General features: G+C 35.1%; 1 protein-coding gene across 1 annotated transcript in view; it reads left to right on the top strand.

Annotated features, from left to right (window-relative positions):
* GPC5 (glypican 5) overlaps positions 1 to 26425 on the top strand; it is a gene marked incomplete at both ends in the record, with an annotated part of 580434 nt that overhangs the window by 283110 nt on the left and 270899 nt on the right. Inside the window, one exon of the mRNA XM_084226708.1 lies at positions 19957 to 20119. Coding sequence (XP_084082834.1) covers positions 19957 to 20119 — 163 coding nt within the window. The remainder of the gene's footprint in view (positions 1 to 19956; positions 20120 to 26425) is intronic.

The raw sequence follows: 26425 nt of genomic DNA, 5'->3' as shown, positions 1-26425 counted from the left end.
TTCAGTGATTCTTATATTACTGATTTTTATATCTGACAATTACTTCTACTCTAAGTTCTGCATAGGAAATAATTAATGTGTTTTTACAGAGGATAGATTTAAACCAATTATGCTCTTCTACTTAAAACTTTCACTTTTTTGGACTACACCTATTTCAGACTTTTGGAGTGATTCACAAGCCTCAGTAACCAGATGAAGCCTTCTAATTGATTTAAAAAAAGATTTATATTAAGCTCTTTGCTTTTAATTTTTTTAGGAATAGAACTTCAATGAGAGTAATTATTGCAATAAAGAGTATCAACATTTAGAATAGAGTTGCTGTTCAAATTTAACATGTTCCCTTTTCTGTGAATTTGAGGTTGGAAACTGGGCAGTCTAATTCTGGGTTGCAACAGCTACATGATAACTGCTGAACATCTCAGTCATCTGTTTGTGAATATTGCTTTTCTAATAAAGGATTCATGTTGAAACACAAAGTATTGAACCTGCTAGATTGGATGGTTGTATCCACACTAGGAAGTTGCATGGAGACAACTGGAGTGCTCACTTTAGACAAACTACAATTTAAATATTATTTTCTTCTTTGGGAGTCATGGCCCATGCCAGCTGATACAGGCTAGAGGATATTCTAGAGGATATTCTGCAACATTCCCAGGAAAGTAGGGATGAATGGCTAAGAACTGAGCAATGGCCATAACTTGTTTATTAAATGATATGGACACATTTGTCTGGTCTTCAGAATGCAAGTAAATTGCACAAGTAAAACTTTGCAAGACCTTGACTTGAGAGAAAATTCCTAGACTCAAAAGTGAATTAAGAATGAAGACAACATCTATTCCAAGCTTTTTTTGGTAGGCCATACAAAAATTTCAGGTTTTATTTGTTTTAGCAAAATTCATTTTACAGTTTTCATGGCTGTCTTTGTAAGTGTTCTGCTTATTATTTGTGCCAACATTAAAATGAGTCCTCAGTGTGTAGACTATTTAATATACTGTTGGTACAGATGAAATGCAGCTTTGTCAATATGTGGTGAGTTTTCTTTTAAATTTAGAAAGGGAAATAATAAAAGTGCTTAGTATCAGTGTTGAGATATTAACTTTCCATAGCATTCTATACATGTTGTCATTGTCTGTACTTTCTCTTTCTGTCTCATCTAAAAAATGTAATAATTCCTTTACATGGCTTGCCTTCAAAGCAGAGGAAATATAGTAGCTCTGGATTAAGCTGCAATCTTTAATATTTTCCCATGATTTCCTGGAAGAAGCAAATTAGTCCTGTACTTACTTTTGTTGTTGTTGTTGTTGAATCTCTCAGCATGCTGATTATTTTGCAGAGAGACTTTCAATAGAGTGTGAGTCAGTTTCAGGGAAAAGAGATTATGCTATATTTTTCATCTGTGAAGTTAAAGATTTTTGTTGAAATCTAAGAATTGCTTGATGTGAATGTATTTCATTTGTGTTTTGGGGGTTTATGAACTGTGAAAGTGCCTGGCAGGAATGCAGCCAGCTGTTTTTTATTCTGTTTTGCTTCTCAATAGCTTTTTCTGCTATTAAATCAGACTCCTGGAATAAACAGTATCTCAACAGATTGTTTGCAAGGGTTAAGAAAAGGTTCTGTATGTGTTTTGTTCCAGTACTGTGAGATACTAATATATTTGGCTTAATTTTTATAATCTTCATGTTACAGGAAGAAAAATCTGAATAGAAGGGTAGTAATTTGCCACAGAAATATTACCAAAGCAAATTGGTGGTACTTTAAAGCCAGATAACTGCATAGAAATAACAGAATAAATTTAAAATATATACTCTTGCAGATATTGGAGCATTTGGCCTTGAAAAAGTATTGTCTGCATTTAAAGAATTATTCCACTGATGTATTTGGCTGCTGTTAGGATTTTATTTTTTTGCTAGCTGAGTGTTCTCTTCAGGTCTGTTTTTGAGGTTCTTTTTAAATTTTGTTGTGCTTTGTTTTGTCTTTTTTTGTTTTTGTTTTGTTTTGTTTTGTGGTGTGATATGGTTTACGATTCTGAGATATTATGCCAGACCTATTTCTATTAATTCATCCATATCCAGGAATATTTTGTAGTTCCTACTGAAAAAAAGCAGTTCTGACATCACTGTGCAACCTTGTGAATGCAAGCAGTGGTTGTTTATTTATCCAGTGTGCGTGCCAGTAAATGTACATAATTTGTGTCTGTCCTGCAATAGTCTGCATCTACTATGGACTCTGAAGGTATTGGAGGGCAAATGTTATTGCTTTTAGAGCATTCTCTAGCAATCATTTAATGAAGCAACCAAACAAAATGTTGTGTAATGTGCTAATATCAGCATTTACAATGTAATAAAGTTTTTGAAAACGAATGTCTTACAGTTTTGTGTCTAATTACTTTTTGCTGATTATCAAAAAACACTTAAAACCGTAATAATTGAATAATTGAAAATTAGGCCTCAGTGTACAAACTATATAGGTGAAATTATGTACTCTTGGATCGTATATTGCTCTGAATTCTCTTGATAGAATATATTTATCGGCTGTAATGGCTGGCCCTCATTTCAAAATCCTGACTTAATGCTGCTTGCAAGCTGTAAATCAGAGAAAAGTGATCTGGTAAAAGAGACAGTGACTCAATGAAATAGTAGAAGTAGCAAGAGAGTGAAAGCAGATGGGTTTTATTACTGAGAATATGTTTTATCTCAAAATGTGGTGAGCTACTGCAACCTGCATTTCTTGCCACATATGTGATTATCCTCTTGGAGCTGAGTATTTGAATGGGGTTTTTTTGTGTATTTTACAGTGTCTCTTCACAGTGTTCTGTGTAAGTTAGAGAGTAAACACTTTTTGTTTAAATGCAGTAAAATATGGCAAAGCAGATATTACTTTCTTTCAAATTGTGCCTGTTTTTGCAAGTCAAGGGAAGAAAATCAGGAAATTTGCATTAAAAACCAATTCAATCTATGCTTTTTCAGGTTAAAAAGGACTATGAAAAGGTCAATTTCAGATAAGTAGGGCTGGAATGTAGGCAGGGACACAAACGTGTCTCTGGAACTTGTGTAGTATCTGTAATCTACTCTGCCAACATTTACATTTTAATTAGTTAGGTAATGGGTCTTCTCAAAATTATACATCAAATAAATTATTCATTCTATGTCCTATTTGGCCTATATTTTATATCCTATTTGGATAGTAACCCTAAATTATGTTGATTTGGTGATATGTACCATATAGTGCATAGTTGAGGTTTGGTTTATGAAGTAGCAACACAACAGTGAGAGCGTGTTCTAAAGGAATAAAAAGAAGCCATTAGAACTCTAGCATTCATTTATGCTGCAGTAGAACAGGGTTGATGGTTTATATCAAAACTGGTTTAAAACAATAGAAGTATACTGAAGAATATCAGAGGCTAGCCAATATACAGCCTTTGATATATGATGCAATTGTTAACAATTTGCATGCATTTTTCATAAATACTGTTTTGTATATGCATGTTTTCTTGAGGTTGTGGCTTGGAGCCTTTGCTTATTTGTGGGAAAAAAAAATAAGTCTGAATTTGGATTTCAGCATCAGGCATTGAAAGTAAATGCTCTGTGGAATGAGGTTCAAGGCAGGAGGAAGGTCATGTGGCTCACAGGGAACAGTAATTTTTAAATGAGGTTGACTTTGTACTGCCATCTTTTATTCACCAATATACACAGGGCTCTGACAGAATGTGGAACTTTGACAGCCTTCTGATCAGATAGGGGTATCTGCTGTGATCACTGCCATTCTTCAGGATTCTGTTCATCTTCCTTAAAAAAGTAGATGGACATCCTCTAACCCTGAAAAAATAAAAGAAAAACCAAAAATCTATAACCCCAAAAGCGAGAAGGTGCGAATCTAAATTAAAATTTAGAAAAGGAAACTTTCTGCATGTGTGAAGTTGTCTTACCCAGAAGAGCTTTGTGACAACCACAAAGTTTTGCTATTGCAGATGCCAAAATATGATGTCTATCTGTGCAGCAGTCCTGGAAAGCCCATTTTTGCAATCATTCTCAAAGATTGCTGAACACGCATGGACCAAGAGTGAGGTCCTTAAAAAAACCCTTTTAATGTAAATGCCTAATGTTAGGGCTTGTCAAACCTGCTGCAACATCGTGTCCCCAGGTTCAGTCAGTACCAAGGCTGAGCACGTATTCCCAATAAGGAAATGTGTATAAACACACAACAGAGCTGTATACAACATGTCAACATAGATGGCAAACACAGTGGTCATGCAGCATGAAGACACAAACTGCACCAACTGCCTCACTCTTTTCACTTGTCTGACTGGTCAGGACAAAAACCAGCTAATGAAAAAGACATACATACATACATACATACATACATATGTACTCTGTGTGTGTGAATGTGTGTGTATATATATATATATATATATATATATATATATATATATATATATATATACACACACATATATATGCATACACATGCACACATACATAATACTCCTTCAATAACTAGCCTTTGGACACACCTATCTTGCCCACTAACTGGAATTTGATGTCCCCCAGTGTCTGGCACTTGAGCATGCTATTCCTCTCCATGCTTACAGCCTGACCCCTTCTGGCCCTTTGCCCATCCATGCCTGCAGGCACACAGACTGGAGATCCTTTTGGTGACTACCCCTAGGCATTCAACATCTTCCCATCAGTCTGGGATCCTCTGGTCTCTGGTGGCCTCACACAGTGACATGAATGTGCAAATGGCCTCCTGGCCCTTCTACTAACCAACTCATAGACCCTCTGAGCTGTCCAGTATCTCACCCCAAATAACACTTAGAGAGGGAGCCAAATGGAATTCAGGGCAGGCTGTGTGGGTCATATATAGAGCATAGCCAGTTAAATGTATAGATGAGATTCTGTTTAAAATTAACAGGCCCTTTTAATCTCTTTGCCCCTTTATTTTCCCATGTTTGTTCCTCCTCAGAACCCCTTGATCTCTGTGTTTCCCCATCTTTGGTTCTGCCTCTAAGCATCTCATATTAAGCTTTGTACAATTTCAAAATGCTCTTCCCCTGCATCCTAGGAGTGTCTCACATTTCCTAGGAAATAACTCCTTCAGTATAAGAAGTGATCCATGGAGGTCCTTCCCCATAGAGTCTGGAAGACAGATAAACCCCAGCCTGTTGGTTAAGGCTTTTATGGAATGGCTGGGATGGAGGCTCATCTCTGGCTTATTTTGGTTCCCCTCCAGCAATTGGAAGGGGTGTGCTCCTCCATATTGGCAGTGATGATAATCTAATAATTTATTCTAAACAGTACAATCTTTAAACAATGATCTAAGAGAAAAAGCTGCTGCTTTTTTCCTTCTTTCCCCCCAAATAATAATTTGATGATTGAAGTACAAGTTGAGAAATCCTAGTTCAGCATATTCCAGAGAGAGTGTCTCTGTATCAAAACTACAGGATCTTTGAGGAGGAAGAATTTATTCTTCAGTTAATATAACTTTCAGGTCTTTAAGAGGTTACAAATCTCAGATTTCTCTTTAGTACTTTGGGTCCTTGAAATATTAAGAATTCATTCTTCACTGATACTTTTTTTGTAGGAATATCTTGAGAACATATCTTTCTTAATGGAACTAGACTGTAGTATAAAAGTTAGGGTAGTAGAAGAAAATATAGATAGGATTCACTGTGACCAGGGTGTGGGTTCCAGCCCAAGTCTCTCATTATTTGCATTAAAACCTTAATAAATAAGTTATTACATGAAAGGAAATAAGTGGTATCTGTTCTTCTGTTGGCAGATTTTTAACATAGGGTGAGGCATGTAAATTCTTGATTTCTGAGCTGTATCTTCTTCCCTAAGCCTGTGTTTGTACAAATAATCTTTGCCTCTTGGGGACATTTACCTCTTGGGGTGGATGTCCCATCCCTGGAAGCGTTCAAGTCCATGTCAGATAGGGTTCTGAGCAGCTAGCTCTGGTGAAAGGTGTCACTGCCCATGGCAGGAGGATTGGAGCTTACTGATCTGTAAGGTCCCTCCCAGCCCAAACTATTCAATGTTTCTGTGATTAGGGGGGTATTTTTTTTTCCCAGGGTGGAGCACAACAGCTGGCAGCCCCCAGTACTGCACTGTAGTGCAACAGCTCACATTAGAACTGCTCTGCTTTCTTTGCAATTTATAGAGCAGTATAGCCTGGCTCTGCCTGCCAAATAACACTACAGTAAAAGAAAAAAAATCAAATTTCATTATATGTGGTGGATTGAAGCTCTGTTATTAGAAACACAACCGTATTTTACTAACATTTATACTATGCATATCCAGTTGATTGTATGTAAAAGTCTTGACCTGAACAACTTCTAGGATTGTGAATTATTACACATTCAATTTTTGAAAGATATAAAGAGAAATGGGAGCACTGAACTCTAGAAAATAAACTTCAGACTAAACATTTTTATATATTGTGTCTTATATCAAATGCATTCTATATTTTTTTGGCATTAATACTTCATCTCTTAGTGATTACTCTTTCTACATGAATTTACATTACAAAAACTATGCAGAAATGAACACATTGTAATAATGAAATCTGTGTCAGGTTAAGTACAATATATAAGTTTTACTAGCATTTGAAACAAAATTCAGACTCCATCTGTGGTATATTATCTCCAGAGAAGTTAGGAAATGCACATATGTAGTTGGATTATAAGAAACTGAAGAACACCCAAAGTGCCTTACAAAGAGTATATGATATTTATGCTTGGCTCGAACAATGATTTTTTTTTAAATTTTGTATGAAATTTTTTAGTGGTAGAAATCCATACTTCTAATAAAATGAAAAATGTATAACTGCATTGAATAGGAGTTTGCAGTATTTCCCCTATTAGATGCTCTGTGTTAGAGAAATACAATAAATATGGCTCATCTCAAAGGAATTCAATATATTTTTGCATTTCTTTAGAATTCATCTATTTCTGATGTTTGATTGTTGACACACTTTGTGTGAAATATTTTTGATATGAAGAAAGTAATTGAAAGCTTACTGTTACTGTGCTAAAATAAGCACAAAAACTTGCCATAAAAATTTCTATTTAGCAAATAGCTTTATAATTTACTCTCAACATTTTAAAAATAATTTTTCTGTTTTTCTAGTTTTTCTAGTTTTTCTATTTTTCTATTGCAACAGTTGGAAGACTGATATCAAATGGCTGACGTTTATTTTCTTTCCTTCCTTGCTGATTTATCCCTTCACCAGGCTTTCAAGGAAGAAATTATCACACCCTCTTGAAAGGACTTAGTATCCTATCACTTTGTGGCTACAGTTTTTGAAGTTATTTTCTAAGGTTTCTAATTTTCACTTTGTTGTTTTAAATGGCTTCCTCCTCCCTCCATTTTCTGCAGGACAGCAGTTTGTGCCACAATGGGCTTTTAGTGAAAGAATCCAGGCAGAAAAAAAAATTAACCTTCTTTGGAATATATAGCAGCATATAATGCTCTTCCAAAATCAGTAATGCATATGTCCATACATCCTTGCATGATTTGTTTTAGTAGGAGGTCAGGCTTTCGAAGGTGCTTGTTTCTTTCCATTGACTCTAAAAGCTCTAGTGACTCTAAAAGGTGACTAGTGCCACTTAAATAGCCTGGAGGTGTTTAAGTTGAATAGAAATGTATAGAAATGTCATACAGTGGGGGGAAAATAAAAAGCAAACCTGCACAAGTTTTTTTTGTTGTTGGTTTGGTTGCCATTGTTTGGCAGGACGGTTGGTTGGTGGGTTGGGATTTTTTGCAAAACCGCGTATCAGCAAAGAATCTGACTTTTGACTTCAATAAACATCTTACAGATAACTTTAGGCTGAGATGAATTACCCACTGGACTTGCCTGTCTTTCTGCAGAGACAGATGCCTAACCGTAGATTTCTAAAGCTACATGAAGTGAGTCCCACCCTCACAGCTGGAAAGATGTGTAAGCAGTTTTTCTGACTTGTGGGATCCCTCAGCCTTCACCTCATTCATTAGTTTAAGCCTACCCTTGGACATCTCTGAAGAGCTCAGATAATGTATTTCCTAGATAGTAGTTCTTGTAAATGTTACCCATTTTCTACTTGCTTTGGGTGTTTTCTTAATAAACAGCTAGATGAGGATTTCTGAGCTCAAAACAAGAGGAACATGCATTAGATTTGCGTGTTAATGAATAGTCTTGCTGGATTGAGCCTGGTTTTATGCTCTGTTTGTGGAGATTTTAAGGTTTCTATTGATATCTTCCCTGTAGTGATGAGAGAAGATGGGTGATTATGAATAAGCAGCACAATGGTTATATTTAATAACTGTGAGCACATGTGCTAACACCATACAATGCACTGATGAAAAAGTACTCTGATTTCCACAGTAATCAAAACTGCCTGTAATCTATGCAATATTCATTTCACTTTTAAAAGAAAATGGTCCTTTTATGTCTTCAGATAACCTAAACAATAAAATAGTTATTAAAATGGAAATCCTGAGTTTGCATGTGCATATAAAAAGATTTAGAAAAGACGGTCTAATATACCTGGAACTTTTGTGTGTGCTAGCTATAGGAATATGTGTGACTTTATAAATATTTATAGATGGTTCAAAGCCATCTGTCAACAATTAAAATATATGTCACGTTTAATAACATAGTCTGCATAGATTAGGATTACTATAATTAGACTTTTGCGCACATATTACAGCTGCAAAATGTATGAGCCAGGCTTTCTCAGGAATTTCAAAAAAGGCTTCTTCTATTTTATAATATTCTCCATGGTACTTGATTGCATCTGAATAAGTAATGCTGCAGAGAAATGGCATAGGCCGCTACTTGAACTTGAAGCTAGCTTTTCTGAGAAAAGTTGTAATCTTATCACACATACAAAGACCCAATGGGATCTAAAGAATTGTTCTAGCAAATCTTTCTGAGAAGACTCTGATTGTAAATGGTCCACTTCTTTATGCACCAAGAAACCTGTTCTCAAGTAATGTACATGTCTGCTCCTCGACCACTTTCGTATTTCAAGGATGCCTTAATTCTCTTGAAGATTTTGAAAAACAGGCATGATGCATTTTGACAAGACTAGGCAATGGGAACTATTTTAAGAACAGTTTGGAGGCAAAGAATATTTAAAAATACAGTCTTTCATAAGAATATTTAAAAATACAGTCTTTCATATATGATAAATCTCAATTTATGCAAAGCAGCCTTACTACACGAATATAACCAGAGAAGTATAGTTAGACAGAAATCATGAAAACAAATGACAACTTGAGAATAGGGACAAAGGGCAAATTGTGTGGCAGGAAGGCCTTGTTTTAACCTCATTAAGAATTCACTTGTCTTCTGGAGAGTGCTGGCACACAATCTCAGTGACTGGAGAACTTTCACTGTAAGAATTGTGTGGCATAAATTATGTACTAAAGCTTATACTGGCATTCTCTCTGAAGGATATATTCTGAAAATTAAGAGTATATATTGCACCTTAAGAAGAACTTGGTAAATAATGCAGAAGATTCTGGATCTGTGTTTTTTCTGTGGTATGTTTTGTGGCAATCTCTTATTACAGGATGGGGCCAAACAAAGTCACAGATAAGGACTGGAAGTGAGCTTTTGTGATTGATACTTGGTCTCACTAATGTAAGGAGATTCCTGGCTATAAGTTATATTAGCTATATTAAGGTTCTGCATAATATCTTTTGTATTTTGGGGAGAGGGGGAAGGGGAGATGGGACATGACAATATTTTTGCACAGAGAATCCCTCCCCACAAAAACTGTTCTACAGACAACATTGCTATAGTCTGTTATGAGATAAATGAATACTGAAGGATTTTGTTTCATACTGAGTTCTGCATTAAATTTTATAGGTTTCTACTGTCATATCATATTCTAGATCAATTTAGAATGCTCTGATTTAAGGAAAAAGGACATATGCAGCTGCTGAAGAGGGAAATGTATTTTTAATGTTTCAATTTTTTGAGTATATGGGACCATTTTTCACTTGCATTATCTACAGAGCAATGCCTAATGCAAAAGTAAAGGCTTCCTTCTGTTTTATTTTTGTATTTAATTTGCTTTTAAATGTTGCTAGGAGCATACTGGTTTTATGAAGTTACACAATATTGGCTTTGCTGTCAGCTTAATCTTCATGAATTTTACACAGCAGATGTTGCTTTTCCTCACTCACTCAAGTCCACTGATGTGAGGGCTAGAAATGTCACCAAGTAGAAGACAGAAGTAGCTTTATCATGCTGCTTGTGGATAAGGGAAAGCAGCATGTCAGTCAGCACTGCTGGTGGGTCACCTCCACTGACTGTCTACTGAATTCCATTCTCTGAAATCAGTTCACTGGATAAATCACCAATTTATTCACTCACAATAGGGCAGCAAAAGAAATGTACCTCTAACAGTATAGTCACAATTTTGCTCATGATGGCATCACAGATTATTTCAATGCAGCTTTTCCTATAATGTCTTCTGAATGGCCCTCCAGAAGAAATGTCAAGTAGCATATTCTTATAAAGTGAAAAGTGTTCCAGAAGGTCCTTCTTCTAAATGGCTTAATATTATGCCCTTTCACTTGCAGAACTGTGAAGTATAAGAAGAAATCAAAACCTGAAATAGCCTGTCTGTGGTTTTCATTATCTATCATGATGTTTAATTTATTTCAGCTGTAACATCAGACTTCTGTTTCCACTGATAATGAGAAGAAACTAGGGTTTACAGATTATTAACTCTTGAGTAAAAAACTGTGTCAAAGGAGTAAAATGAATCTTATGTCTTACTTTTGTAGGCATAAGCTCCAAATTGCCACAGACTGGAAATACACAGATGGAAAATTGATGCAGTATAGATAATTTGCTGTAGAACCCATTTATAGCTTATTTTTCAGTTGTAATTTAATAAAAACATGTTGAACCATGGGATAAACTTTATTCTTAAAAAATAAAATTGAACATTTACAATTTTCTAATGCCATGATTTTTATTTCTAAGTAACAGCCAGACTTGATGTTACTATCAGTAGAAATCAGTGCATGATAATGAGTTAATGATTGTGTACTCATGTCCATAGTGTCTGTATATATGGATCTTGCAGGTTGGTGAATTCTCTTCCCTTCCACAGCTTCACTGGTATGCATTGGTTTCTTATTTTACTTGAAAAACTGTCCTGTGTAATGATAGTCATGAGATTACTGAAACTGGCTGTAATTCTGATTAATTCTCCATATGATTTTCCAGGTTCTAGTTGGTAGCACTGAAAATGTTTGGTTCAAAACTTTCTTTGAGAAAATTTAATTCTTAAATTGTAATCAGCATTTTTCCTCACAAATAATTTGATTTTTTTTACTTGCTGTTTATATAGAGAGGGAACATACAGAGAAGCAGTGAATTTTACATCTATAGCATCTAAATAAATAGTTGGGATCCCACTGTGCTTTTATCCAGTGTGCCTTGTTGTGCTATGAGCTGTGTTGTTACCAAACAAACAAAAATTGCACTGCCTGGCTAAAAGAATTAAGAATCCTCTTGGTAAATGTGTTTTGTTATTTCTTTTCTATAACTCTGTTTGGACTCCAGCCTATGCTTAGCTGAATATTTCCCAGCTTTAACTAGGATTATGGTTCAATTGCCTGTGCTCAGGTGCCTGGAACCATTCCAGCTGCTCAGTGTTCCTTGGCCTCCAGCAGTTGCTTGAGAAGGTCTCCAAATTCTCTATCACTCCTGCCTCTCTGCCCCAGATACTCTAGGTCATATCAAAAAGCACTAGACAATGATCTTCACAAAACTGAATCCAACTTCTAACGACTGAGGACTTTAGATACTTCACTTACATAAAAACATGTCAATTTTTTGACATCTACACTGATGTGTATGATTCTGAAGCCCCACCCCACCCAAAATCCTGGCTCTGTTTGTTCAAATGAGTTTTATCTGATCACAGTATGCCAATATTTAAATCAATCATCTTTCTTTTTTTTTTGCTATACCTTATTAATCATTCATTAAAGCACTCAATATTAAGCTGTCTAGTGACTCACATATTCTGTTCTGGAAAGATATACTTATAGTCTACTATTAGGATCAAAGAAAACTGTCTAATATATGTCATATATGTCTATGTCAATCCTTGCCAAGGAAGAAAGGTCCAAAAATTCAGATAAGGATAAGATAAAGGATAAAATTATTTTAGACTTATCTGAAAAATTATTTGTAATATCTAGTGTAGAGGGTTATAACCAATGACCTTGAAATAACTAAGAGGAAACAGATGAACAGAACAGTGACAAAAAAAAAAAAAGCATATGCGTGGATGGGTGAAACAGGCAAAGAATATTAGTCTCTAAACATTAATCATATAAAATGTGACTTTTTTTCTCTTTTTTCAACTACTAGACAGAAATAAGAGTACATGCTATTGTTCTGGGGTTTAGTTTTGCTCTTATTTGTTATCTCAGAAATGTCTAACTCATTTACTTAATTTTCTGAGGATGATTTAAGCCTGCAGTGAAATGTTAGCAAGACATGCATTTTTATGGATGGAAACATATAAATATTTTTAAACAAATCAAGTTGATAGTGTGCATGACTGTAGTGGCAGGGATTGCACCAAGGGATAAGGGCCAAGCTGTTGCTCTTGTATTCACTCTGAACCAGTAACAACTGGAAAGAAAAGTAATTGCTCATGACAGAACTCAAGTGATAACCTGAATTGGTGGGTTTAAGTTGTAAAATGCCATCCCAGATACAAAGCAAGATTTCTATACACAACAAATTAGAAGAAGGGTATTTGTGAATGGAAAATTCCATTGAGGAGCTGTATTATATTACTAAGTAAAAGGAGGAAAAGGGGTGAGAGCACACTGCTCCACATCCCCAGTGCTTACAAACAGCCTCTTAATAAGTGATTACTTAGGGAGGACTGATTGGTGAACAGATGTAAGTTAGAAAGACTGAGAATTCAGTGTCTATCACTGTACCTTATTGCCTGGTTCTCTTTTTTTGGCACTGTAGACATCCCAAAAAACCTGCATCTGTTGTATTAAAAAAAAATGTTCAGGGACTTCATGTGTCCTACAGCAGAATAACCACATCCAGGCTGCCTACTCAGAACAGTCTGTAGACTATGCTAAGGCTCAAATTGGGGTCAAGCATTTTTTTGGAGAGTGCTAGTTAGGTCAATTCAACTTTGTGATGGTCAGGAAGCATGCTAGGGATGGAACAAAATGTACAGTGTGTGCTTGTGCTTGAACCCATAGAACCACTGTGAGGAATTGTACCTTCAATGAAAATTGCTAGTCACTGCTACCTGATTTAGCAATTAGCTTTCTTTGAAAATTTAGTTCTCTTACTAAGTGGTTTTGAATGCTACCTAACTCCTGAGAAGGATTTTGAAGTAGTTTGTGTAATAATAAGCTGGGATGATTCTTATTTTCACTATTCAGGCAGCAACTGATTTGATCCTGAGGTAGTAAAGGTATATCAAGAAAGCACAAAGAGTAGGTTAAAGCTGTGTTGTGCAGCGCTGGTGCTCAGCCACATTTCTAATTTTTGCAGTTCAGTAAGCAGAATGAATGTCTATTTCTTTCTTTGTTCAGCTGAGTTAGCTTAGACTCGAGAGAAGTATTGTGTTACTTCCATCAGAAATTCAGGCTACTGGTGATTTTATGGAGAAGAATGAGTTTTCAGGCTTGAAACACAGAGTTGTAGCCCTGTATCTAGGCAGGAAACAGCGAGTTTGACATAGCAATGTATACATTGCTTGTACTTAGTATCATCTCAAGGGTATAAAGGCTATAGCTGATTAGAAATCTCATACTCTTTTTGAAGATATACCAAAAAAAAAAAAAAAGAAAGGAGGTGATGTACTTCACACAAAAATACAGCTATTTATTAAAAAAAAAATCTCCACAGAGCACTCATTATTCATAAGGGACTATGAATTGTCATACTAGTGATCTAAATACCAGTCTCCAATATAAGCTGGATTTCTAATTTGGAATGCACAGTTTTGTTATGGAAATGAAACCCTGCAGGACATTCTGGCCTACAGGTGTACAAATAATTTTTTTTAGAGATCACCAAAGGAAATTTTCTTAGTATTCGGATATGTAATGCTAAGCAGAGGTAAAAAAATTAGCAGTTTATTCCTCTCATTTGAAAGAGTTCAAGGAAGTAATACTTCTAGAAATAATTCTTCTGGATCTGACTTGATTAGCTAAATTGGATACACTGCTGAGCTCCTTTAAGATTCCCTCCAAAAGTACTTATGATGTGCACATAAATGAAAGAGAGGAAATACTATGACTGAGCTTAGTTCACACTGAACTGCAATAGAGCATCAAGATATTTTCATTGAAATACGATGCAATAAAAGTTATAGAATATCCATATTTCCCATTAAGGTCTATGATGTAGAATAAGTGAATAGGATACTAGATTTTTGTATTACATAATTTTCAATCATGTAAACATAAATTTCATTGCCTTTCAGTGTTCATCATTCATTAGACATAGTCCTTATTTCAGAAGGGATAGAGTTAATTTTCTTCCTAGCAGCTGGTATTATGCTGTGTTTTGGATTTAGGGCAAGAATAATATTAATAATACAGTAACATTTTAATTTTTGTTGAGCAGTGCTTACTCTGTCAAGGACTTTTTTCTTCTCTTGCTGCCCGGCCAGTGAGCAGGGCTGGAGGTGTGCAAGAAGATGGGAGGGGACACAGATGTGACAGCTGAGCCTAAATGACCCAAAAGCTATCCCTTACCATACAAAATCACACTAAGAATATAAACTGGGGAGAGCTGGCCAGAGGCTGGTGGTCCACAGCTCAGGTCATCATTTAGGGGGTGGTGAGAAATTGCATTGTGCATTGCTTGTTTTGTACATTCTTTCATCATCCTTACTCTTATTATTTGCCATTCCTTTTATGTCCTACTATACTGTTTTTATCCCAATCCATGAGTTTTACTATTTTTCTGATTCTCTCCTTCATCCCACTGAGGAGGAATGAGTGAATGGCTGTCTGGTGTTCCTGCTGAGATAAACAACAGAGATTAAATCACTTGTAACTTCCTGCAAGCAGAAAAATGCAAAACAGAGTACACTTGCCATTTGTTATATGAATTAATACATTTTTGAGAGGTAGAAGGGACCATTTCAGTTTTTTACTTTAATCTCATACATACCATGTCCTTGAACTTCTGAATTAATTCCTGCTTTAAGACCAAAATCTATTTGAACCAGGAAAAAAAAACCAAAACAAAACAAAAAAACAAAATCCCAAAAGCCCAAATAAACCAAACCAAACCAAACCAAACTAAATCAAACCAAACCAAACTAAAAAAACCCCTTACGCCCAACTGTTGATAATTGATATTTATTGTTGAAAAATTATTTTTATATAGACCAACCTGAATGTTTTTAAATGTATGATTCTGGTAGCATAGAAACTTTTAAGTCACTTTGAATGTTTAAATAAAAAAATTTACTTATTTGCCATTTTCATATGCTTTGGCCTGCCAAATCTGTTAAATCTGTATTTGCCATGTAGGCACTTACAAGGCTTATAGGGCTGGTTCAATATTGAAATCCAGGGTTTTTGAGTGTACTAAAGGATGAGTTCCATGGCTAAAACAAAAGGATTTTTGGTTCCATTTTAATCACTGTAATGGAATTAACTTCTGGGCCATCCTTTCCGAACAAAGACAATGAGAATGGGATTTAGGAGTAATATAACACCCCTAATCTGACTTAGCATTCCTATTTCTGTCCCCAAAGATGTTCCATTAAAATCTTTGGCTAGAACACTGCTCTGGGTAATTCATATTCTGCTGGCTACACAGGACACCCACAATTAATTTATGAAACAGAATATTTTGTCTTTTATTATGCACGTAGTACAATATTTAGACTTGCAAATTTACTTTTGTCTGTATTTTATTATAGTATGTGTTTTAAAATTCACTCAATTGCCTCACTTGCCAGATGAGATTTTCTTCCTTTGTCACTTCTTTTTGTTATTTAGTAGTTCTCCAGTTCCCGTGGCAATAAAAGATTTATCATTACCTCTTTGTTTTTCATTTTGCTTTCCAGATCATCAATAAAAGTCTCAAATAATCTTGAAAGATTACAAGGCCCTTTAGGATTGTACCATAATCATACATCCTTAGTGATAATTTTCCTAATTATACTTAGACTCTGAGATTTGCTGAGAAGCTTCAAGAACCCTCATAAGGTGCCTCTGTAGCTGCTGCAAGAAGTTCATTTTCTTTCTGAAATGTTACAGAGCAGAGACATATATTTACAGAACCCTGCAAGTACTTTAATACGACAATGTAACTTCTGTAATGCAAATATTTTCATTCTAAAATGTGAAAAGTCATAAAATTTATTAATGATACTTTTTGGTATTATAACCTTGTTCAGAATTGCTTTTGGGTCAAAGTAACCATTCCACTAAGCCATCAGTCCGAGTCCTGAGAGGTATTTTGGCAACTGAGCACTAAAAGATCCAAGGGGGAGGCTAGACTCCCCAAAGCTATGTAGGGAAGCTGTGAAGCTGAGGACTCCCAAGGACCTTTCAGCTGATTTACACCCAAATCATTCCCCCATGCACATGTACCACAGTAGTGGTGCACAAATTTTCTGGGAAAATAAAATGCTGCTAGCAGAGGACATGCTTTTGATACCAAAGTCTTAGTTCAATAAACTTCCATCAACATTTAGAACCAGCAAATCTGGAATATTGGTGTATCTACTGCAGTCTCAGAACAGTGGTGAACTAACTCTTGCCATAGCTCATTCAAATAAACACAGTTGCTAAGAGTATTTGTTTCCTCTTTCATTGAAATTGAAAGACAATAATGTGTGATTAAACTCATCTGGTTTCGGGTTGCAGGGTTTTTGAGACAAAAATTTGATAGAATGGAATAACTTTTAGACAAAATAAAAAGAAAATTAACTATTTTACACTATGACACAGCAGGAAAACAGTCATTGTACTTTTTGTACAGATGGTATACAGCTAGTAACCCTCCTCATTCAGCTGAAAGACCCAGTAAGTATATACAACAAAATTTTCCAGTTATAACATGTACTTATTTTCATCTTAAAGAATAGGTTTATAAAAAGTGCAGCAGAATAGAACAATTCTTTTAAACAACTTTTATCTTCATTTATAATGTGAATCAATTTAGCTTTGAAGCACTACATGGATTTTTGTTTAATAAAGAATTTACACTAGATCCAAGTCTTGCTTAGTAGGGAACCAGCACTGAGACTTGTGAACTTATATGGAGACAATATTTCTTCTTGTACAAGTAAGGAGACTGAATTGAGAATAACAAAGTCCAAATAATGAATGAGCTCATTTTTTAATCTCTGCTTTTTCAAGCACAGTGAAAAGTTTGACAAAAGTAGGAGGACTTTTTCAATACTGAGCCTACCTTTAAAGCAACTAAGTGGGATCACCTGTATTTTTAGGTTTCTATTCATAAGTCAATAATGCATAATAATAAAAAAAAAAGGAAGAAAAAGGGAGGAAAGAGAAATAACTAAGTTGTGCTGAAATTTAAAGAAGCAACAAAATATAAAACATTATTAAGCCAGTATATTTCTAAGACTGAGACAGATATACAGGAGGATGCATGTACTCTGGCTGAAAAAATGTGTGTGTGTATGTATGTATATATATATATATATATATATATCTAAATACACACAGATAGGTGTGTGTATGTGTATATATATGTATATACACACGCCAGATATATGTTGTATATATGGCATATATGTATATGGCATATTGTAGAAAATTTGGCAACACATTTTGTTTGAAAAACTGTCTTGTCTTGCTGGAAGTTCCTGCCCATGTTTATGCCACAGATCTCAGGGACAGAGTACCTCATCATACAACTGGCCCAGGGAATGTGTCACAATATGAATTGGGGTGAAAAAGAAGTGTGCTTTTAAACTGAGTGTAGTTCATTAAACAGTCTGTGTTTTGTTTCAATAAATACTATTTTGTAGAAGTATGGCATGGATTACACAATGAGCAGGGAGCAGAGCAGCAGTACCAAGGAGCTTTTTTTCGTCTTTGCTAGGTAGTTTGTCTTTCAGGTAGCATATAAATGTCTAATAAAACTTTTGAATTAAAAGTGCTGCATAAATTGGCTCTGCTAATTCATTGGTGAGTGGCATTCTCCTTTTCTTACACAGAGGAGCAAGTGGATTTTATGGAAGCACTGAGATTTATCTGAATGATCTCGTTGCAGTAGTGATTAAAATATTTTTTGTTGGGCACTGTACAGCACTTAAGAGCTCCTCTTCTGGGAAGTGACTCCATAATCTGAAAATAAACTCAGTGTACAGATGAAAATATGAACCCAGCATCTTGTTAAACAACAAAGCAAACACATTTTTGAAGGTATAAAACAGCAGAGTCTGTTTCTAATTAATTAATATCTTCTTTAAGGATAAAGTACTATCTGATTTTTAAATTAAAGTATCTGAGACAGTGAGGTTTCAGCCACTGTAAAGTCTTCCTAGATTAAAGCATGAGTAATGCACAAACCTGTACAAACTGGCATTTTGGATGAGATGAGGTTATAAGAATTATTAACATTTGTAAGGACCTGGGTTTTTATAGGTTATGATGTTTATATTTATCTGACAGATAAACTGAACTGAATCTGAGTAGGGAAGAGGGCACATTGTTTGTGTGTATATGACAGTTGTACCACCTAGTATTTAAAAACTGTGTGGCAGCACTTGTACAGTTGATAAATGAGAGACATTAACATTATTCAGATGACTGCTCAGCACTGCTCAACAGAGTGGAGAAATGTTTTAAACAGAATTCTACTGTTATTTTATAAACCATGCAGATATCGTTGGCCATCTCTATAGTGAGAAATAAAAAGCAGGCAGGAAAAAAATCTTATTTACTGGAACCAAATCATCTACACTGCTTAGGCCAGTACCAGCTATCATCCCTTTTTTTTATTTTACCTCCCTTTTATTAGTTCTACCCAAGTAATGCCTGGATGTCCTTTGGAAATAGTTCTCTCCATGCTAGCCCAGCCTCTGAATGTATTAGTTTGTCTGCTGTTCCTTGGTCAAGCATTTGATATCATCCCAACACATTATTTTTTCTTCAGCTTCTACCACATATCTGTATGACACACCCAGAGCAGACTAGTGTGTTTTGGATTCACCAATATAGCTCTCGCACTATTTCAGGTATCTCAAATGTGAAAAATTTACATAAAACAATAAATGTATTTTAAGTCTCTATAGACATCACATGGGTCTTTAAAAGATCCAGGTCCAACTGTTAAGTGGCACAGATGCTGTCTGCTCTAAGTGGGCCTATAAGAAAGGGGCAACTAACATTTTAGTGGGGTTTGTTGTGGTAGAAATAAGGGCAATGGTTTTAAACTGAAGGAGGTTTGATTTTGACCACATATAAGGAAGAAGTTTCTTGTAATGAGGGTGGTGAGATGCTGGAACAGGTTTCCCAGGAAAGGGGTAGATGACCCAGCCCTGGAAATATTCAAAATCAGGTTGGGCTGGGGCTCTGAGAAACCTGATCTAGTTGAAGATGTCCCTGCTCATTGCAGGGGAATTTGCACTGGCCTTTAAAGGTCTTTTGCAACCCAAACTTTGCTATGATTCTGTGTACTTAACCATTCTACTTGGCCTCTGGGCAAGAAATTGGTGATTTTCTTATATAGTGATAAAGACATTTTGTGGGTTTTTAATTAAAACTAAACTATACATCTCCAAATGCCACTCTTTTAAATCTATCTGTAAGTCAGGTTTAAAAAAAAAAATCAGGATTCTCATTCTGTTGATCCTGAAATTTCCTTTTCAAATCAGGTAATTACTAGGGCCATGTATGAAATTTTGAGTACTCTCTGAAGCTCTCCATATGTACTGCTAACTCACGTAATATATCTTGTCTTCAGCTGTTGCAGAGCAAGTCATTTCCAAAGCATGACAAATGGGATCTCCAACAAACAGGAAGTGGTGGAGGTGTAGATGAACAAATCAGTGGTGATTGTGATGATGAAGATGGTTGTGGAGGATCTGGAAGTGGAGAGTTCAAAAGAGTCCTGAAAATTACAGACCGTAAGTCCATGATTCTGTTCCCTTCATGCATTTGAAGAGTGAACTGGTATGTTTTCCACTAGTACATGTCACTGAATTATCTCAGAAAAGATGTGAAAAGTTGCCTGTGTAGTGCTCCTGAGATTTACAGGAACGGGCCTGCAATTATAGGATTTCTGTGAGCATGGTCTCAAGGAGTATCAATTTTATCATTACACATGTCAAAATGCACAATACAGACTTAACACAGTATTTTAGTCAAGTAGTAGGTATAAAGTCGCATGTCCCTCTGAGTCATTACATTAACAAAAGAGATTTGGTAGTTAAAAAGAGAAACTGTACTAATTTTTCATGGAACTGTGGCATACCATGAGGTTTAGTGGAGGTAGCTGCATTTCATGGAAAACTATTTGAACCAAAGCACTAAAGCAGTCAACAATAATGTCACTGCTGTTTCTTATGCATCTTTCCACTTTTCTTACAGTCTTGTTTTTTTGTAGGTTGGGGTTTTACTTGGTTGCATTGTATTTTTGTTTTGTTTATTCTCTGAAACATATTTGTAATAATTTTCATTAAAAACCTGTGGCTATCCACTTGATAGACATAGAACTCCAACCATAACCAAAGTAAGTTACTGCTTCTCTGAATCAGGACATTTTTCAGCATGTCTTATTTCTCTTCCCAGTTTAGAAATATCGGCAGATATGGTGGCAATAGATAAATTTTTAAATCTAAACTCTATTTCTCCATGTTGAATTTTTTTTCTGCATTTTGTCTTATCTATATTCACTGAATTTGAGGGTGTTGCATGTTTTCAGGTTTAGATGTGAACCCCAGGTCCTTTTTGACTTGACAGTAAAGAGGCAATTAAAAATGTGGCTGTAGAGAACATGTAGTTTCCCATTTCTTTTTGAACTGCTGGAAAAATGTGAAAGAACATTCTAGGGCATGCCTTAATTCAGTTTGGAATCACCCTAAAATCCTCTTGCACTGACACTTAATCTATACATTTTCAAGTCCTACTAGAAGTCTAGATGGGATTTTGAGCAATATCCAAAAAAAGTTTGGACACTTACTTCCTTAGCGTGCCCTTGGAGGTTTAACTTTGGAAAAAGGAGTTAGGAGTTCAAATATTTAAAACCAGATGTTCTTTGTAATACTGCATATATCTTATATCTATTTGATAATGACACACTGTGGTATTGAAGTACTGTAAAATAGTCTTAGAATGTGACTAGAGCTATTAAGAAAGTATTAAATGACAAAAGAATTTCAAGAACAGTATATTTCATTTCACTCTCTTCTACTGCATTAGAATTTTCTTAATATTGATATATTTAGTGCAATCTTTTCAAAATGTCAAAATTATAATTAGCCTTCATATCCTCTTTATACTACATCTTCGAAATTGCTTGAATTATAAGCTGTGTGCTAGGCATAGTGAAATTTTCATGTAATTCTGTTTCACTTGAACATTTTCTAAGATATTATAGAACAAAGATATGAGCCCATACTGTTCGATATTTTGACTTGTGCATAAATCTTGAGCTACTGGTACCTTCCCTGAGCTTTTGTGGATTTATGCTGGCATGCATTTCCTTTTTGGAATTCAACTTAAAATTGTCTTTAATGTATACCAGAAAGTCCTACCTTGTTCTGGGGCATCAGATATGGGTGATCCAACAGAACAGTTAAAACATTCCATTTTGTAGAATTTTATTACAATATAGATCAAGATTTATTGTTTTTTCAGAAATCATTTGTGTCTTTAAGTATATGTTAAAGTGTATGTTTAAGATAAATGAAAGAGGTGTTTGAAAAATTCTTCTATCGCATCACTGTGATATATGAGTAGGACTTTGGGAATTTAAAGTTAGATTTAAAGTGAAAACCAATATATTTTAGTAAGAAGAGCAAATTTTCTTCTCAAGATTTAAGATTTTATTTGAGAAACTAGAGTTGAAAAAAAAATAGAAACATAATAAAAATTTAGGCTTATATTTTTAATATCTACAGTTTACATATACTTACGCAACATCTATAATTTTGTGTAATTTTCTTAGCTTTGGATGACTGGCATCAATCAACAGCTAAGTAAGATTTTAAACTCCTTGTTTTTAAACTGAAGGGATAGATTCACTATGATGATACTGCTTACAGCTACTTGAAAAATATGCCTGAATTTCAGGCAAGCCTATAAGCTGACCACAATAAATTTGATCCTCAGCGCTAGCTTCTCTACAGAATCACAAAGTTAGTACTATTTTTCCTTATCAAAAAACTTTCTGCATTCTTTTACTTCTGGACAAGTTTGCTTTCGCTTATCACCAGCCAGGAAAGAAAAGGGGATTGCTATGTATTTTTTTCCCATAGTTGAATCTAAAGGTCCTAGCCATAGCCCAGGCTCTCTTTTTGGTATCTTCTGCAGACATTTTCACCAAGGAGATAATCCTGTGTGCAACAAATCAATTATCTTAAAAAGCTATTAAAGTATGATACAGAAACAGCCCTTTTTATTACATTGCTGTGTATAAAACTAAAGACTCATCCACTTCTTTTTTTGATGCCATGTCATTGCCTTTTGGATGTGTGTTCGGAACTCAGAACCAGAAGGAGCAGAGAGGAAGGGAGGGGATATACTTTTGCCAAACAAACTTGTACCAATTTTATGTGTACACGTAGCTTGTGAAGTGAAAAATTCCTTGTTTCCACATTCAGTGCTAGAGATGTAAGAATTTATTTCATTTGGTGCTGAAGACTGACAAATGTGTGGCGACAGCCTTTGGGCTTTAGAAGGCCAGTGAACAGATCTGGTATTTGTAATACAGAAACTATAGCCTTGCATTACTAAAATGTTTAAAATGTATTATATTTTGAAAAAATCTAGTTTTTCCTGTATAACAGTCCAATCATTATATTATATTTAATGCTTCAAAGTGCTACAATTGCACTGACTGGTTTGCTCTTTCAAAAGTACTTTTAAAATACGGTAGATCATGCAGCTATTTGATGAAATGGTACTAGAAAGGATAGTGTACTTTAAATGTATAAAATAAACAGTAGTATAAAGTCTTGACACTTCATTTGCTAGTTTTATTCTCCTCTAACCTGGGAGCTCCCACAGGACTATTTCACGCGTCACAATGAATTACCTCTTTGAAACCCCCTGCGGAACACAGCGGTAATAACAACAAATACTCATCACCTACATATTGATTTGAATCTGTTTTCAAATAGCTCTGTGAGGAGGGGCTAATCCCAATATCACTCCACTGAGGTTCTCAATACCATCTATCAAAATTCTCATAATGCTTCTAGCACGACCACCGATTCACTGAAAAGTGCCCTACCACTTGTTTGTCGTTCTCTGCTCATTTTAACATGCAACACTCATGTTTCTACACTGCAGCCAGGGCTCTCCTAGTGATATCCCTGAACTCAGGGCTCAAATATGCAGAAATATTGAGAATATCTTTGTGCTTAAGATATATATGGGCAAACCTTGTCTCCCACTTTTTTTTTTTTAATCTCACCTGATATTCATCCTCTTTGAAGAAAGAACTCTCTTAAATGTTTTATTTCTCAGGCTTCTTAATCTGTGGATTATTATTTTCTTGTTCAAATCATGCTGGAGAGGTAAAATACCTTGGAAAAGGCTTTATGTTGTGATCTCTATATAAATAAACCAATCTGTGTCTCTTGCCTGACGTTATACTGCATTCTCATGTCTCAAATGTCCTTTCTCCTCTTTCTGCTCCTTCACCCACTTCAGTATAGCTGCTTTTCTCATTGTTAAATCTGATTCTGGTGGCATATTCTAGGACCAAAACTACTTAAAGCTGGCAATAAAATCTCCATTATGATGTTTGCCATCTGTTAAATTCTTTTTAACTCTCATCTACATTCTGTTGCCTCAGTAAAGTAAGACGTCCCTTATGTCTGAATAGGATTTCAGGTTTTATTTACACACAAGAGTATTCTTCCTAATTCCTAAATGTTAATGTGAGGTGTTATTCAGGTGTCTTTGGAAGGGCTACATGACTTCACTGTTCATAGTTCACTCAGTTCAGAACATCTCAATTCTATTGAAAATGAATAAAAAAAATAGAAATTCTTGCTGTGAATGCCACGTTTGGTCTAAATATTGCAATAATAATTTTTAACAATAACATTCTCATAGGCTATTGTTAGTTGAGAGGCTGGGGTATCTCACCTTCCTTTTCACATAAAGACTATCATAATCTGAGCTCTTTTCTTTCATAGCCTTGTCTTTTGTGCAGCTGAAAGTCTGTTGAAGAGAAAGATTTATTGCAATTAGTATGTTCCCGTGAAAAATTTGCATTTCCAGAATTAGTAAATACTAAGCAAAAAGATACGTATTGTGAACACATATGAAGTTCAAAGATTTTTCTGTGTGCATGATCAAGTGTTGGCACAAAAATACGTGATGATTTGAATTATTGAAGCATAAACAAATGATGAACAAATTCCGAAGATTTCCACCAAAAAAAAAAACCCCAAAAATTCCAAAACCACTTTTGTGTTCTTAAGCATAGACTTTCACCAGCCAGTGAAGTTTGAGCAGGTAAAGTTGCCAGATGTACAACAACATGAAGCACTGTGGTGGGTTGACAGGTGCCAAGTGCCACCAAACTGCAGAGCACTGTGGGGGCTGCTATGGGAAATGAACTCCAGCTCAGCCAGAACCAATACAAGCAGTGAGAAAAAACCAAAAGGATTCCACTTAAAATGCCTTGCAAAAACTGCAAAAAGTTGCAATACAACTTTCTTATGCAGTGTTTTGCAAAAAGGTGTGACCTGCATAATGATATTGTGCATTTGAAAAAAGTAAGAGAATATCTCAATTTTTGATTGTTTTCTATTTGAAGAGTATCATCTCTCTCTCAGCACATTGTCTCATGAGTCAACATTTGTACTTTTAGAGTGATTAATTTAACCTGAGTAATGGATTGAAACTGTACTGTCAGGATGGATTGTTAATTCAAAAACAAATAAGGGGAAGGGTTATGTAAAATTTACTGAGGGAATTTACACGAGACAGAAATAAGTCAGATAATATAAAAATTCATATTTTGCTACAGTGGGGTTTTTTGCCTTGTATTAATATGTTACATTGACATGAAGCTTTTTATGACAGCAGCTATCACACACAAACAAAGAAGCACAATTGCTCTTCAAAGGTTTTAAGTTATCATGAAGTGTTTAGTGAGCACACTCACTGGTCACAGCACATCAGAGCAGTGCAATTATTACAAACAATCTGCGTTAATAACATGGAGTTATATTTTGCTGGGAATTACCTTATAATAATACCACTAATTCTGAAGTTACCAGAAATCTGGAGCCTTTTACTATGTGTATTATTTCATTGAACAAATGTATAAATATTTATAATGTACAAATGTATAAATATTTACACTCACAGTTACCAGTAAAGAAACAAACTTCTGGCAAAGTACTAATGTTTATTGCTTTCTCATCCATTCTATAATATTTCCTGATGAAAACTAATAAGATAATAGGTGTCATAGCTACTTATCAGGATAAAGAATGTCCTAAATTTTTATTTCCAAAGCAGTAGAATCAAAGTAGCCAGTGCCACTCTTGGAAAAGTGCTATTGTACAACACCTACCTGTTGAACAAATTCTGGTTTATTACTTATTGCTAGTTTTTAAAAACTTCCAAAATCCTGTTCCTGCCTACTGCTTTATGCCTCCCAAACTTAAGGACAGAGAATATACTCCAGCATGTCCTTCTCTGCTCTGGATTCTCCTGTGAAGAGAGGAAAAGAAAATAACAAAAAAAATATAATATTTATATTATATTTATATATAAAATACTATATACTAAATACTATAAAGATTATAGCTCTTCAAGAGCTCCTTTTTGCAAATATCAGGGAAATACAGAATATGGAATTGTGTGGTCAAGGTATCATGAAGGTTGTGTATCATCTGAATGGTATGCTATACATCAGAATGAAGTTAGTATCTTTGTGGAGATAGACACTTTATGTGGTAATAGATTAATAAAAGAGTAATTTATCAGCCTGAAGAACACTAAGGCTCCAATTAACTCCTCTCCATGGATTTATGCATTTTCTTCAAACTTTTCACCAGCATCGACATCTTTCAGGCTATTTCCTTGGATAGAGAGAGTGGGGAAAACCCCAAATTCTTGTGATTGGTCTTCTGGATATATAGAAATTTCAAGGCTTTCAATCAACAAGTTTCACACTGATTGAATAATTAATACACCATTTCCTTATTTCTCCTAAATTTTATGCCAAAAAGCACAGAAGCAAT

Source organism: Fringilla coelebs, assembly GCF_963513975.1.
Source record: "Fringilla coelebs genome assembly, chromosome: 2".
Lineage (NCBI taxonomy): Eukaryota > Metazoa > Chordata > Aves > Passeriformes > Fringillidae > Fringilla > Fringilla coelebs.
The sequence above is the reverse complement of the archived record's forward strand: the minus strand, read 5'-3'. Positions and strand labels throughout refer to the sequence as shown.